This window comes from Populus alba, chromosome 19 (genome assembly GCF_005239225.2).
Source record: "Populus alba chromosome 19, ASM523922v2, whole genome shotgun sequence".
In the NCBI taxonomy this organism is placed as follows: Eukaryota; Viridiplantae; Streptophyta; class Magnoliopsida; order Malpighiales; family Salicaceae; genus Populus; species Populus alba.
This window is the reverse complement of record NC_133302.1, coordinates 10436921-10453050: the sequence shown is the minus strand read 5'-3', so window position 1 is coordinate 10453050 and position 16130 is coordinate 10436921. Positions and strand designations below refer to the sequence as shown.

The 16130-nt window shown below is 31.7% G+C and overlaps 2 protein-coding genes across 3 annotated transcripts; both read left to right on the top strand.

Annotated features, from left to right (window-relative positions):
• Positions 1–5076: 5076 nt before the first annotated feature.
• LOC118027757 (replication factor C subunit 3) lies at positions 5077–10516 on the top strand. Its single transcript, XM_035031211.2, has 11 exons — positions 5077–5259; positions 5363–5473; positions 5753–5785; positions 6231–6399; positions 7029–7210; positions 7555–7691; positions 7837–7935; positions 8054–8123; positions 8213–8287; positions 9065–9110; positions 10253–10516. The coding sequence occupies exons 1-11, from the start codon at positions 5176–5178 to the stop codon at positions 10309–10311; spliced, it is 1065 nt and encodes a 354-aa protein (XP_034887102.1). The 5' UTR covers positions 5077–5175; the 3' UTR covers positions 10312–10516.
• A 1539-nt stretch (positions 10517–12055) lies between these two features.
• LOC118027758 (uncharacterized) lies at positions 12056–14919 on the top strand. Of its 2 annotated transcripts, XM_035031213.2 has the most exons (3): positions 12056–13429; positions 14497–14635; positions 14800–14919. In XM_035031213.2, the coding sequence occupies exons 1-2, from the start codon at positions 12234–12236 to the stop codon at positions 14609–14611; spliced, it is 1311 nt and encodes a 436-aa protein (XP_034887104.1). In that variant the 5' UTR covers positions 12056–12233; the 3' UTR covers positions 14612–14635; positions 14800–14919. The 2 variants fall into 2 exon arrangements, with proteins under 2 accessions (XP_034887104.1, XP_034887103.1); XM_035031212.2 differs by having other exon boundaries at positions 14497–14919.
• Positions 14920–16130: the final 1211 nt, after the last annotated feature.

Here is a 16130-nt window from a genome sequence, read left to right as displayed (position 1 = left end):
CATCTCTAATTTTGACAACAAGAAATAGCATCAATCAATAGCAATAGCAAGATGTGAAATGATTAGATCAATTTACAAAAGCTCAATTCAATCCCTTACCATTTCATTACCATATCTCTCATTTTTCAAAATCCATTTCATCTTTCATTAGTTCATCGCATATATAATCATTATATCCTTATCCACTTAGACCCACTTCATCTTTAGCTAATTACATCATTTTCACCCAATATGAGATAAAAGCACATCAATGAGCAATGAAGGGGAAAGAAGTACTAAAGCAATATTGCTCAATTTTAACACCAACACCACTAGCAACATATCCAAGGCAGATGTAGAGATGTTAGGTGTGAAAATCGGAGATATAGGTGCCTCTTGGTCTACCTAATGTAGTTAAACTTGTAAAAATTGAAGGTTCTAAGCATTTGGATGAAGATCTGACATAACTAGATGGAGATTCAACCTAGGCAAACTATATAGATGGCCTAAGAGATGTTTTATGAATCAATAAGACAAATATAAACTCAAAAGGAGGTTTGATCATGCTAAACTAGGTTAACATCTTAAAACAAATATAACAAGAGATCATACTTAGATTTTTCTAGGTGATTCTATAGGAAATTTTCATATAAGGAGTTATTCTATTACATATCAAACCATTGGATGTCCTAGAATTCGGTGTAGAAGTTGTTGTTTGAGCTAATTTTGTTATTTTTTGTAGATATTTTCAAATTTATTATTTATTTTTGGATTCTATTTTAATTTTCTTAATGCCTTAAGACTTTAGGTTGTTTCTTAGTAGATATAAATTTGTTTGGCCTATTTAAAGGTCTTGTAAACTTCTTAAGGAGATATCCACCATATATTTGTTTTTCAAATAATAAAGTTATGAATTTAAAGTTCGTATACGCAACCTTTTTCGCTCATTAAAATTTATGTGTTATTGTTGTCCTATTAGCTTTCGTATGTATCACCACCTCAATCTATTTAGTTTCTTCTTCAAATAAACCTATAAAACCAACTCTAATTTAGAAGGTATGATGTCTATTTTTCTTGATAGGTCTTGTAACAGCCTGGCCCAACATGCTGAATATTGTCCACTTTGGGCCTTACCGTCCTCACGGTTTTGTTCCTGGTGACGCGAGCCCACTACTGAGCCTGACGTCCTAAAACGCGTTCAACATGTTAGCACCAGCACTATTAATAAGGCCAGCAACACACCCCTCACCCGCCGATGTGGGATCTTACAATCCACCCCTTTTAAGGAGCCCGACGACCCCGTCGGCACAACCGGACAGCCAGTGAGGTCGGCTCTGATACCAAATGTAACAGCCCGGCCCAACATGCTGAATATTGTCAGCTTTGGGCCTTACCGCCCTCACGGTTTTGTTCCTGATAATGCGAGCCCACTACTGAACCTGACGTCCCAAAACGCGTTCAACATGTTAGCACCAGCACTATTAATAAGGCCAACAACACACCCCTCACCCGCCGATGTGGGATCTTACAGGTCTGATGTTAAAAAAAAATGTGTTGCTACTTGTGTATTTTTACCAAGAAAGAATACAAAAGATATATTGATAAAATCATCCCAAACAAACAATTTGGAATTGCCATTTCTACAAATGCCTATTTGAGTTTTTAATGTAAGAAAGATAAATAGCAATAGTACTTGAAGAAAAAGATGAAGAATAAAGTAGGAAGTGAAATCGATTGATTTACAATAAGATTCTATGAACAATAACTTATGAAAATAGATGTGGTGAGATTTTGTGTTTATGGGAAGGAGAGAAAGAAATCATGTCCGAAGAAAGAGGAATCAAGTTTGAAAAAAGATTTATGATGTTTGTGTTATATTATATATGAGGATAGATTTGTCATTTTATTCAATTTAAAATTTTGGGTTGATCTAGGATGTAAACTATAATTTTAAAAAAAATACAGATAAAGTGAAAAGAATTACCAAATTAGAGTATATAAAATGTATTTTTTTTTTTTTAACAAACTTGTGCATAACAAAAATGCTAATGTTTTGCAAAACTTGATTTTCAAAATATTTATTTTTCTATATTATTAATTATATAGAAATAGCATGTGTGTGTTATTATATGATTTAAGTTTCACTTTTTTAGTTTCTTAAGCTAAATAATTAATGTAATAAATCATACACATATGTATACACATAACAAGATTAATAAGCTATAAATAATTTAATATAATTGAAATATACTTTTAAAATATATTTTTTTATATTTTACCATCTTTATTCATTATTTTATATCTCAAATGCATAACAATAGAATTTAATTAATTAAATATTATTTATTTTATTTAAATATTTATCACCACAATATAATAACAAATTATCAAATGTTGCTTTTGTTCAATAACACAACACAATAGAGCATCAAAAGCATAAAACACCATAATAATACCAAAATCTCTTAAACTTTAGCGCTAGGACTTAAAGGACATCAAGACTATTTATTTTACTGCTTTCTATGGCTCGGTGTGTTGTGATTCACTAAATATAAAAAGCATTAGCAAATGTAATGCTTTGAAACTAAATGTTGAGCTTTATTTTTTTTAATTAATAAAATAATGAACTTCATTAGTGATATAAAATAAAACTAAAATGCATAGGTTATTTTTTATTGTTTTCTCCCCCATTGGGGATTGCATGTCTTTTTTTAATGGAAACTTCATTTTTTTTCCTTCAAGTTTTCTATTTTTATATTTTTAGTCATTATGATTTTAGTTTCTTTTTTTGTTTTGATCCTAAAACTTCCTTTTTCATCATGTTTCATTTCTTTGATTCTAAAAGATGAGAGAAAAAGTCATTAAAAAAAAAGGAGAAAAAAAAAAGGTTTTGATCACCCATATTTCAAGCCAAAAAAAAAAATAATCTTGGTGTCAATGCATTCATCTTGAAGAGAGGAACTCAATAAATAAGAGCCCTTAATTGATTTTTTTTTTAATTTTGTTTGATTTTGAGTTTTAAAGCAATAAAAAAGTGTTCTAGGGATGAAATGATTTTATTGAGGTTTTTAGAATATTTTTAAGGTGTTTTTAGGTTAAAACAAGTTTAGTTTTAGTTTTTTAATGTCTCAAAACTTGTACCCAAAATTTTTTTCAGCACTAGAGATAGCTGAAATTTGAATTAGAAGATGAAATTTTGTCTCCCTAGTCCAATGATGCATCATCTATTTTATTAAAAAAATTTCATGCAATAATAATATATTGTTCACCCATTATAAAAAGAAAAGGAAAGATAGGCATATAGACCTAGCCTTCTATACCAAATGTGCACTTGATCGTTTTCTTGGACAAAATATGTTGATTTTTTTTTCCAAGCCTAAGTATGATTAGCCTTTTTGTTAAATGATTCTTAATGTCCTTTTTTTTGTTATGTTATTAGCTTTAGAATAAATTTCTCATCTAGTAAACTTATAAAATTGATATTTAAAGAATTATCCAATTATGTCATAATTTTTAAGAAATATGTGTTTTATGGTTATGTTAACATTTATTTTATTAGTAATTATGCATTAACCGAATATAAAGAGTTTTGTTTTTTAAATTTCTTATAAATATTTAATGAGAATATAATATTTATTTTGGTAATTTTTTATTGTGAGTATTTTTTTCTAGATATATTACTCCTATATTTTTCATAGAAATACATAAAAATGGTTGATGTATGTTTCCTTTTATTTCTAATCCAAACTTGCTTTCATAATCATAATAAAATTTTATCTAAAAAACAATACTTCTAATAAAAAAATATTTTTGGTCAAAATATAAGAAATACATGAAAAATATAGGAAAGAGAGTTGTTTAATTAAAAAAAATATTTTTTCCTCTCTAATTAAAATAATTAGGATTCTTATGAATATTTTTTTAATTGTTATTACTTTTATTCAATGAATTATGATGTTAATAAAAAAATATATGGTACTGTAAAGTATATAATAATAATAATAATAATAATTTTGACTAAAAATTACTTTCTAAAAAAATTATTTTCAACGAGAAGAACACAACCATTTCCTAAAAGGAAAAGTGTTTTTCTCTACACTTTCCATTTCTTTAACAAAGAATAAACCCCACACCTTAAAGGAAACAAGTCATTGTAAGTCTCTCTATGGCCTTTTTTTTTTTTTTTTTATGATATTTGTAAAATCTCCATTGAAGCTTCTTGAATTCCTTTTTATTTGGTAATTTGTTTCCTTAAATCTCGCTCTCAATCACCTTTTTCTCTTATATTTTCTATTTTCCTTTTTTTACGGTTGGTTTTTTAAGTTGCGATTATGGTGTGAATTTTATTTTTTTTTGAGTTTTGAGGAAAGTTATTCATATTCTCTGCTAATATTAGATAAGTGATTTATCGCTAAGATGATAATCACTATAAGTTTACATGGTTGTTAATATCAGAATCTATAAGATTAGTAGAGGTACACGCAAGCTGGTCTGAACATTTACATTAATAATAATAAAAAAGTGTTTTATCAAATGAAATAGCAAAAGAATTTTCTTTTAGTGAGGGATTGTTTACTGTAAAATCTATGAGATGTCACTAGTGGTAATCCCCACATACATTCAACTTTATTGTAATCTAATTGTTAAAATTATCAACAAATATTATATTAACGGAATTGATGAAAATGCTAGCTCCGGGAATGGACTCGTCTTGTTATATTATTAATAAACTTTAATGTTTAATATATTTTAAATAAATTTAAAAAATAATCAAATATTAATAATTTATTTTGTAACGTATTTTTCATGATATTATAAAATATTGAAAAGTATTTATTTATTTATTATAATATTATCAAATATTATAAAATAATTTATTTTTTTTATAAATTAAAAAAAAACTATTCTTTAGGAATCTATAACACTATGCATGCATGTGAATGTAATATTGGTTATTTAGAATGCTTTTCATTATAAAATAAATCAAAATGATATGAAAGATATAAAAAAAATATTAATTTAAAATAAAATAAATAAATAAATTTTTAATTTTTTTAATTCACTTCTAAAATATAATGCCTGTAGGGCGGGGTAGTGTCGCATAAATAAATAAATAAAAAGCTTCACCCTCTCACGCCAGTCTTTCCCGCCACTACAATCCCTTTCACCTCTCTCTCCGGAAGAATCAAAAGAAAGATGTTGTGGGTTGACAAGTACAGACCCAAAACCCTAGACCAGGTCATCGTTCATCAAGAAATCGCCGAAAACCTCAAGAAACTGGTACCTCCCCATCTTGTTTTAATCTATATTTAGTGTTAATTTGTGGTATTTTGATTAATGTTCTGTTTATTGTACTCTAATGCCTCTCTTTTTTGGTATTTAGGTCACTGAACAGGACTGTCCACATTTGCTCTTCTATGGGCCCTCTGGTTCTGGCAAGAAAACCCTAATCATGGCCCTTCTCCGCCAGATCTTTGGCACCAGTGCTGAAAAGGTCACTCGCTTCTTTCTTTTTTTGTTGTTTTTTACTGTTGTTTCTTTTAATGTTTGTTTCTCTACTTGTATTTGTGCTGCCTCATGCCTCTTGTTTGGTTACTGAGAAAATAAATGATGGGAAAAATAACACAATCTGGATTTATGGGCCCTTTTTTGTTGTAAAATTCTGCATTTATTAATTAGTCAAGGATTTTTGTTGTTCTTTATCCTGGGTTTTAACTTACAGCTTGTGGGGTGTTAAGAATTTTATTTAACTCTGGTAATTGTTTGGTTGCAGGTGAAGGTGGAAAATAGGACATGGAAAATCGATGTAAGTCTCACCTCTTTCAATTTATTTTTTTTTAATTTTGCTTGCTGATTTTTTTTCACATGTTCAATAATCTTTTATGGGATGTGTGTAGTTTGTTTTCTGTTTCCAGAATGCACTTGTTCTCTGGCATCTTACATTTTACTGAGGATAGAAGTTGCCACATGAATAGGTTTTTGGCCAGATTAATTAGAGTTCTCTGATATGTTTTGCCCATAGGGATGGGTAATATTGTTTATTTATTTATTTAATTCAAATCTATGGTAATGTTTTGCTCCTTACTTTATACAATGATAAGTTAGTTTTTTTACATGGTTTAAGTTCAGACAGTATTTTGGTATTGCAGCTGAGTGAGCAGTACTGAACTCTAATGATCATTTTTGTTTTTAAATCAACTATACCTTTGCTAATTCTTCGTTTTCAATTCTCATTTATGATTTCATTTCAGGCTGGAAGTAGAACTATCGATCTAGAGCTGACCACATTGTCAAGCACAAATCATGTGGAGCTGAGCCCTAGTGATGTAGGATTCCAGGACAGATATATAGTTCAGGAGATAATTAAAGAGATGGCTAAGAATAGGCCAATCGATACAAAAGGAAAAAAAGGATATAAGGGTAATTTTGGATTGTTTAATCTTTCTTTCAACATCATGATTCATATATATTTTTACATCTTCTGTACTTTGTATCCAGTAATCATATCAAACCAAAATGCGTACTTAATTATAACCAGTTGAGAAGAATATGTGAATGTCTGAGATGGATGCAGTTCTTGTGAAGATTTTGGTACAATTTATTATTCACTGTCTCTGAAAACTAGAACATAAAATAAATGTTCACTATCTTCATAGGTTCATGTTGCATCTGCATATCTTTAGATGATCACTGATTGGTGACATGCAAGTGGCTTCTGAGGCAAACAACCAATTCCAATTTGATTTAGTGGATATGGGCATTCAATTGTATTTAAATGATTTCTCATTATGAATTTGCATTTTTATCTTCATGAATTGCTTGTTTGCTAATGGTCATTTGTGATGTCAACTTTTCATTCTGGTTAAGCTAACCTTGCAAGTGTTCTTTATTTGCTTACATTTTTCAGTTGGTTCTCTCTTTTTATTTTTATTTTTTTCAATTTTTTTTTATCCAGTTGAATGGCTGGGATGGTTGTAATTAAAGCATTCATTCTCATTGACTACCTATTTCTGGAACTTTACTGTTGATATTTTACTTTGTAAGGGCAGTACTAGTGCTCAATGAGGTTGACAAGCTTTCAAGAGAAGCACAGCATTCTCTTCGTAGAACAATGGAAAAATACAGTGCCTCTTGCCGTCTAATTCTTTGCTGCAACAGTTCTTCAAAGGTTACTGAAGCAATTAGGTCTCGCTGTCTGAATGTGAGAATAAATGCACCTAAGGAGGAACAGGTTGGATAAGTCTTGTTTTCTTCTTGGAAACTGATATATGTTCCAGATTAGTTACATTTGAATAGCTCATGCATTTGCCAACACATAAAATAACAATTATTTGTTTATTTATTACAAGGGGATGGAATTTGACATGGAAATTCAAACATGCATTGGTCTTATGCCTGGATAGAGTTTTTTTAACATTAATTATCTCATGAATCTCTTCCTATCACTTTTTTCTTACTTATATTTTGTGGAATTGGCCATATTAGACAATAGCACTTAAGGAGTGTTAGCCGAGATAGTCAATTTTATTATTATTCCTTCTTATATAACTAGTTTTATGAAATTCCTTTGTCCAGATTGTTAAGGTATTGGAATTTATTGGAAAGAAAGAAGGACTACAGCTTCCACTGGGATTTGCTTCTCGTATAGCAGATAAATCAAATAGGAGTTTGAGAAGAGCTATACTTTCATTTGAGACTTGCCGTGTTCAACAGTTAAGCTCTATACCATCTCTGTCTGATTAGTACTGCTGTTTCTCATTTTCTTTTTGCAACTCTCTGCTGGAAAAGGGTAGCATCACACAGCTTCCATCACACAGCTTCTAGTAATGCTCTTATATTCTGTCATTGTGCTTGTAGATATCCGTTTTCAAGTAACCAAGCAATTCCTCCAATGGACTGGGAGGAGTATGTTTCTGAAATATGTTCAGACATTATGAGGGAGCAGAGCCCTAAAAGGTAAACATCCTATGTCGTGTGATGTCTGATAGAAAATGAAGATTTGATTTTTATAACCTTTTAAATCATTTTTCTTCACTTAAATTTTCTAACCAAACACATTCCCCATATGCTTTAGGCTGTTTCAGGTTCGAGGGAAGTTGTATGAACTGCTTATTAACTGTATTCCTCCAGAAATTATTCTGAAGGTAAGGAATTCAATATATTTTTCCACAACTACCATTTTCTTACTTTATCCTTGGCTTGAAGTTTATTTTATTTTTATATCTTGTCTCAGAAGCTACTTTCTGAATTATTGAAGAAATTGGATGAGGAATTAAAGCATGAAGTTTGCCATTGGGCTGCATACTATGTACGTTATAATTTCTCAGTTTATCTGCTTTGGTTACAGTACTCCTTTCTCCCTCTGAGCAAATTGATTTGGTAGCTGATTTGCTTCATTTGATTTGTGCCAAGTTACACTCAAATGGTCTGCACGATTGATTAACAAAACTAAACACTGGCTTTAATCATATTTATCTCAACTCAGTTCTTTAACTGTAAACAAAACTGATTTTGTTAACTTACTGTCTAAATTATTTTCTTTTTACTTAGATATTTTTGATTGATTAGAAAGTCTCACTGCACATATGCCAGCAAGCACCACAATGAGAGACTTTGAGCTAATAACTACTGTTTATCACCTAATTCATAATGAACATAAAGGGGTAGAAACATAAAGTAAAATACAAGGATATGGCTTACATTGTTGTTTGATTCAACATTATAGCAGAAATGTTTGTGGTCTCTTCGAAGGACCTCTAAAGAGTTAGGCAATTGCATGCACGCCATGACATGTTACAAGTGATGCCTTTTTTTCCTGGAAGAAATTCAGAAACCTTTGAAAAAGGAGTGAGATATATGAATGTAGAGTAACAAGAATGTGAAAATTTTGATTATAACGATTTATTTTGGAAATTTTGATGTGAAAACTCTAGCATTTTATGAAGTTAGCAGTGAAAGGGAAGCGTTAGCTATTATTGACAATGTGAATGGCCTGGGTTGTTTCTTAGATATAATAAAATGCATCTCAAGTCATTTTTTGTCCTCTCCTGCCATTCTTCTCTGAATGTTTTTCATATTCCAACAGGAACATAGGATGCGTATGGGACAGAAAGCCATATTTCACCTTGAAGGTACTTTATTTTTCTTGAAATCAATTTGATAGAATCAGTTGTCACAAGTATAAACTAATTTGCATTGCTGGTTTCCATTTCTTTCCAAGTATATTAAGATTGCAGCATGAAGCTTACTCCATCCCAAAATGTTTTTGGACAGTTTCTCTGTTGAAGCAGGAGATCTCAAAGTATTTTTAAGAAATTGCATGGATGAACACATAGCCTTCTGTCCTTGTTTTTTTTTTTTTTTTTTACCTCAAGTTGCTGAATTTCATAAAATATTACCACAGGCATCATCATTTTTCTTAACATTTACGAGTCATCTAATTGTCCACCATTTTCTTATCACCATTTTCTCTTGAGATTTGTAACTTTTTCAATTGACTTTACTTTTACTAATTCAAAATCTATCTACTTCAGATCACGATCTTTGATATAGAACATTGTGAGCTTGTGCTGTTGTGTATTCCCCCAACTAATGAAGAGGTCTTGATGGAATTGCCACCTATGAAATTGAGAATAATTTTTCAAAGAAATGGCCCACTTCTTTCTCGAGAAGAGATGGGAAACATGCTCAAAATCATTTGATTGAATAGTTGACCCAGCTCCTTGTTTGAAGAAACCCTCCCCACTTCAATTGGTATTTTCTCATGAAAAGCAAACATGAGATAACAAATCCAGTCTTTAATTATCTTTATTCAATCCCTTCAATTGACTAGAATCCCTTCCTCGAATGAAGCTAGATCTTGTGGAATCATATCAAGTATTTGACGATATATTCTGTGCCTTGCTAAAAAACCGATCCTTGTTTACCAACCACACATTGTCTAACCAAATCCAATCCGCTCTTGATATGTCCTAGCATCTTGGTTTGCGAAGTGTGAATGCTTGAATATGGATTTCATATCTATTCCCTTGACTTGCGGAAGATGTCACTGCACACTTCATTAGAGAAGCACTCTGTTATTACGATTAAATAATTGCATTAGGAAATATTTCAGAGAGATACATGATCCTAGGCTTTTTCTAGTTTTTCTATACAAAATTTGATTGCTTGAAATCGGATGTCAGCTCCCATGTGTAGAAACAGAATGTCTTTTCATAAAGCCTATTGAGCTCAAATAGCTCTTTGACACTTTATTTTATGATTAATCTTCCAGCGTTTGTGGCCAAGTTCATGAGCATCTATAAGGCTTTCCTCATTGCTACATTTGGCTGAAGAAGGTTGCAACATATTAGCGCGCATGGTTTAAAGGTGTAGGGAGGAGGAAGAGGTAGCAACTCTACTCCTATGGAGACGTTTTCTGGCAATGTCTTCTTGTAGCTGAGTTTGTAGTCGTCGTATTTATGATCTATGAAAAATGCTAAGATTCCTGGCACTGTTTCATATAATCAATGTGATTGCAAATCTTGGTTATCGGTTCGCTCTCTTGTCACCTGCTGCCATTTTTATTCTTCTTCCCAAGTTAAGAGCCTTTCAATAAATTTTGCCGGGTATCCTGTACCTCATTGGTTTGATACTTGTCTTTCTTGAAGCGAGGTTGCATTCTTGGTGTTTGTATAAAAATGAAAAAATTGTTTGTAGGACGGGCGCATGTTCTTGCGGAACCCAACCCTGGTTTCAGTAATTTTATCATGATAATGGTAGTGGTTAATTTTTTGATACTTCACAAGGAATCGTGTACAGCTTATATGTTATTTAATTAGCTACTTATTTTTCGTCCTGAGTTAAATATTTTTATTTTTTATATAAAGATATATATGTAATTTTTCTCAAAAATATTTTTTGTTCAAAAAATTTAACAAAACAAAACGTTTATAGATGAAGTAGAAAAATTTCTTCAAAAATTAAACATATAATCAAAAAATTAATATTTTTTAAAAGAAGTTTTCTAAATAGAATAAAAGAGAAAAAATGATATTAATGTAAATATAATTAAGTTTTTATAAAAAGTAGACAAAAAAATTAGAGAAAAAAAGGGTCAGGCATTTTTTTAAAAAAAATTTGTGTTGCTTGTTTTTTTTTTTTTTTTTTAAAAAAAAAATACAGACGATGCGTTATCTATTTTGCTTAGATTTTGATTATTGTGGTAGTGAAAAATTAGGGCTTATGTTCTTTTGACCCAAAAACTTGTTTTCTAATCTTTTTTTTTTTTTTTTTTTTTTTACCTAAAACATCTTAGAAATCATGAAAAACCTATCTTCAAAAACCCTAAAAAAACTGCTCAAAAAACCAAACTTAACCCGAAATCAAAAATCAATTGGAACTCTAATGTTTTCTTCATGAATTTTTAAGGTACAAAAATACCTAATATGAATTTCTCTCATCAAATGAAACAATTTGATACAAATTTTTATTTATTTATTTTGGTGGCTTAAATCATTGCCAACAACAAGTTTCTCTCTGTACCGCTATAATTCGATGACCCCCCTCTCTCATCTCTTAATCATGAATAAAAAAATAACAAAAATAAATATTTGTACTAAAATAGAATTGGAACAATTTCAAGAAACCAAAATTTTATAATTTATGTGATTGTTTAAGTTGAAGAACTAAAATATATTTTTTCAAAACTTATAATACGCCTCCATCCATATTTGATATGTTTTTCATTTTGGTCTTTTCTTTTCAATCCCACTTTTTTATAATAATTTAAAATCAATTGTTACTTAAATAAGACTAAATCATCCCAAACAAAGTTTGAGGCTGAAATTAAAAATTAAAAAAATTTATATAGTAACAAAAACACAATAATAATAATAATAATAATAATAATAATAATAATAAAATGACGATAAGAATGTCAACCAAATTTATAGGTTTCTTTTTTAGAATTTTATGTTATTATTATTATTATTATTATTACTATTAATTCATTGGCTAAGCATTTTCTCTTAAGAAAACAAGAAGAAACGCCGCCGTTTTTGTTTCCTCCTAATGTTGTAGGAGCGATGGAAGCAGAAAAGAGTGATGTTGGTATATAAAATAAATCGCAGCAAAGCAAGCCATCCTTGAAATTGGAAAATCAACAAACCCTAATCTCGCTAATAGCAGGTAACTGAATCCCACTCTCCTTCATAACTCTTTTTCTTAAGCAAAACTGAGCTACCGGGGATTAGGAAGGGAGGGAGATCTTCAGTATGTCGGTTACAGCAGGTGTTAGTGATACAGCGCTAGCAATTAGGGATAAGCTTAGGGGTAAAATTGGACAGACCAAGGTTAAAAGGTATTGGCCTGGTAAAGCACCGGAGTGGGCAGATGATGCGGAAGAAGATGGAGATATTAGGATGGCTAGGGTGGCTTCCTTGGAGAAAGCTTTCCCCAGCAGGGACGATTTGGATGTTGTTTCCAGGAAAGATGATCCGAGGCTGCGTCGTCTGGCGGAGACTAGGATTGATAATCGCGATGAAATGAGGGCGGATCATAGGAGGATTCGGCAGGCTGAGATTATTTCAACGGAGGAGGAAGAGACCCGGAAGCAAGAATGGGCGGATATGGAGGAAGACGACGAGGATGCGTTGGAGGAAAGAAGGAGAAGGATTAAGGAGAAGTTGCGGCAGAGGGAGCGAGAGGAGGCTGCGCTTCTTCCTGTAGAGGAGGAGGAGGAGGAGGATGAAGTGGAGGAAGAGGAAGAGGAGTCGGAGTATGAGACTGATTCTGAGGAGGAAATGACAGGGATGGCTATGGTGAAGCCTGTTTTTGTGCCCAAGTCGGAGAGGGATACTATTGCTGAGCGTGAGCGGCTTGAGGCTGAAGAACGAGCACTCGAGGATAAGGTGAGGAAGAAATTGGAGGAGAGGAAGGTGGAGACCAAGCAAATATTGGTTGAGGAGATAAAGAAAGAGGAAATGATTCAGAAGAATCTGGAGATGGAGGCAAATATTGCTGATGTGGATACCGATGATGAAATGAATGAGGCAGAGGAGTACGAGGCTTGGAAGGTCAGAGAGATTGCAAGGATTAAGAGGGATAGGGAGGACCGTGAGGCAATGGTGAAGGAAAGGGAAGAGATTGAGAGGGTCCGGAACATGACTGAGGAAGAGAGGAGAGAGTGGGAGAGGAAGAATCCGAAACCTGCTGCACCATCAAAGCAGAAGTGGAGGTTTATGCAGAAATATTACCACAAGGGTGCTTTCTTCCAGGATGAGCCCGATGACCGAGCAGCAACTGTTGGAACAGATGGCATTTTCAAACGTGATTTCTCAGCTCCGACTGGAGAAGATAACATGGATAAAACCATATTGCCCAAAGTTATGCAAGTCAAACACTTTGGTCGTAGTGGAAGAACAAAATGGACCCATCTTGTCAATGAGGATACCACTGATTGGAACAATCCGTAAGTCCATTCAAATCTTTCTTCTTATTTTGTGAAATTGACTTTATATCATATCTGCTGTTACATGAGCACTCGATGGTCTCATTCATTCCCCTTTAGTTTTAGGTTTGAAGGTAGATACTTGCACTTGTTGAAATACACTAAAAGGATTTTACATCTGCTAAAGGACATAGGTAGCATATATAACAAGAAACAGAATTGGTCTTTTCCATGTTCCTGATGGCAGTTTTTGAATATTATATATGTTCGTAAACTCTGATTTTGTTTGAGTTTTAGTCTCAAACTTGTAAGTGTTTTGCATTACATTCTTGTTGATGAAGAAATTGAAATCCAAATTTGAATATGATGCTTTATACTAAATTGTAGAAGATGATCGCAATCTAATTCAAAAGCATCGCCAAGTATAAGTGAACCATTTAGGCTATTAAGGTGGCTTATAGTATGAACAATCTATTCTCTACCGTTTTGTTTTTTTTTTTGGCAAAGAGGCATTGACTCAAAGCTGAGGCCTTGGGAATTGGTGTTGCAAGGTTCAAATGCTCCCCCTGAAATATATAAAAAAAATAAAATTTCCTCTTTTCCATGTGTTTTCATGCACGTCTCTGGTGGGATAATATATTTACTCCTTTTATAGAGTCGTTCTCTTTTGATAGCAAGGGTAGTTACCATCACATTCTTCAGTTTTATGACCCTTGTCTTAAATTATAAATAGGTAAGGGATTTGGAAATGACAATTATCTCACTGTTTTTTTTGGGGGCCGATCTTTTAAGTTTGTATTGATGGGCCATTTTGAATTAAATTACTCGTGACAGTTGTGAACAGCATGTCCTTTACATTTTTGTGCTTTTATATTGTTTTGCTTGTCTCTACTTTATTGAATTGGCCGCCAAATGGATCCTAAAACAATCGTTGTTATAGTGACAATAACAATCAAATTGCCAGAATGGTTCTCCTTTTTTTTTTTTTTTTTGGCATCAAGAGGTTATTGAACTAACAAAAGAAACAATTCGGATAGATTGTTATGTATGTCTCTCAAACAAATGCTTGCTGTGTTTTTATTTTGCAGGTGGACATACAATGATCCTTTGCGGGCAAAGTACAATGCAAAAATGGCTGGAATGAATGCTGCTATAGCTAAACCCAAAGGAAGCAAAAAGTTGAAGGATTGGGAATCCCGGTAACCTATATTTTTAATTGTTATCAAGGTCAGAGAAGAAACCCTTTTATTGAACCTTCTTTAACTAGAGATGCAAATTCTACAATGTAATTGTTGAATATACAGGAATCGATTGTATTGGTAAATGGGTTCTCGCTTTTATCTGCCCTAGTAGAGGCGTATGCCTCTCTTTAATTATGGTGCTGATTGCAGGTGGCGATCTTCCATCATTTTCTCAATTGGCTTTATTATTCGTCATTGAAGCCGATCCACAAATAGCTTGTATGTACCTTCCACATGCTACTTTGCTGAGAAAGCAGCTCTTGTTTGAAACCTATCTCTGTTTTCTCCCATGATTCTCTGCTTTTATTCGGTTACTTGATAGGTAGTGGTGGTAAATGGGTTGGGTTAAAATGAGTATGGGTTATGTTTTACCCGTTACCCATTTGCAGGTAATAAACAATAATTTAAATTGGCATGGATTTTTTTTGCATAAACTTTTAATCTTATATTATTTTTGTTTGTTTGTGAAGAGAATACTATAAGTTTTTTTTTTTTCCTGGATAAATCAAGAAGATAACATAATGGATAGTGCGTTTTATATTATTTATTGATTTGAGTGATGAATTTTGGGAAGGGCCACAACAATTTTTTAAATGAAAAAAATTATTTGAGTTAAGAAAAATTTTCATGACTATATAGAGTAATTTTACAATTAAAAAAAAAAAACTAAAAGCCAAGGTAATTTTTATGTGGACTCCCTCACATTGCATTGTTGATTTTAACGACTATTTTTTTAATTTTGATTTTTATAAATTAAGTTAAATGGATTTTTGAGCTCATAATTAGTTTTTAATAGTTTCTTATAGTTCTCAAGATGTTAAAAAGATATTCCAGCGTTAAATTAATTTTTTATTTGATTAGATAGGATTTAGTTTTGTTTATTAAAAAAATTGAAATTTTAAGTGCCAAATTTCACAATAAAACAAACATGCAATTGTTTTTTTTTAAATTATTATGCTGTCAAGGCCCATTCTAAAAAAAAATCTATTTTACAAAGTCTATTTTTGACCTTTTTAGTCTAGTTGTTTTCTTTTTCGGTAATTGGCTTTTTTTCTCTCTCTTTAAAAAGACAAAAAAAGTATTCTGAAGCCAAATGCTCTTAGACGGGCAGTTGAATAGGGAGAGATGTCTTTTGACTAATAGTTACATCAACCCTTGTACAACTTCTTTGATTTCTCAATAAAAATAAATATGATCAATAGTGGTTTGAATGTATATAGAAAAATTTTTTATTTATACTTTTTACTATTAGATAGTATCCATAAATCTCATAGGTATCTAAAGATCCAAAGTGACCTTGGATGGGAGCTTCTCTTAAAGTAATAAGGCCTTGATCAAGTTGCCACCAAAAGCCACAAAGGGCTCTCTAAATTGATTCTTTTCTGGATATATAAAAAAAAATCCTTTTATATACTTATCTTTATTAGCATCAGCGTCAATTTTTTTATTTTAAAAATTTATGTAACTAAACGGATTATTCC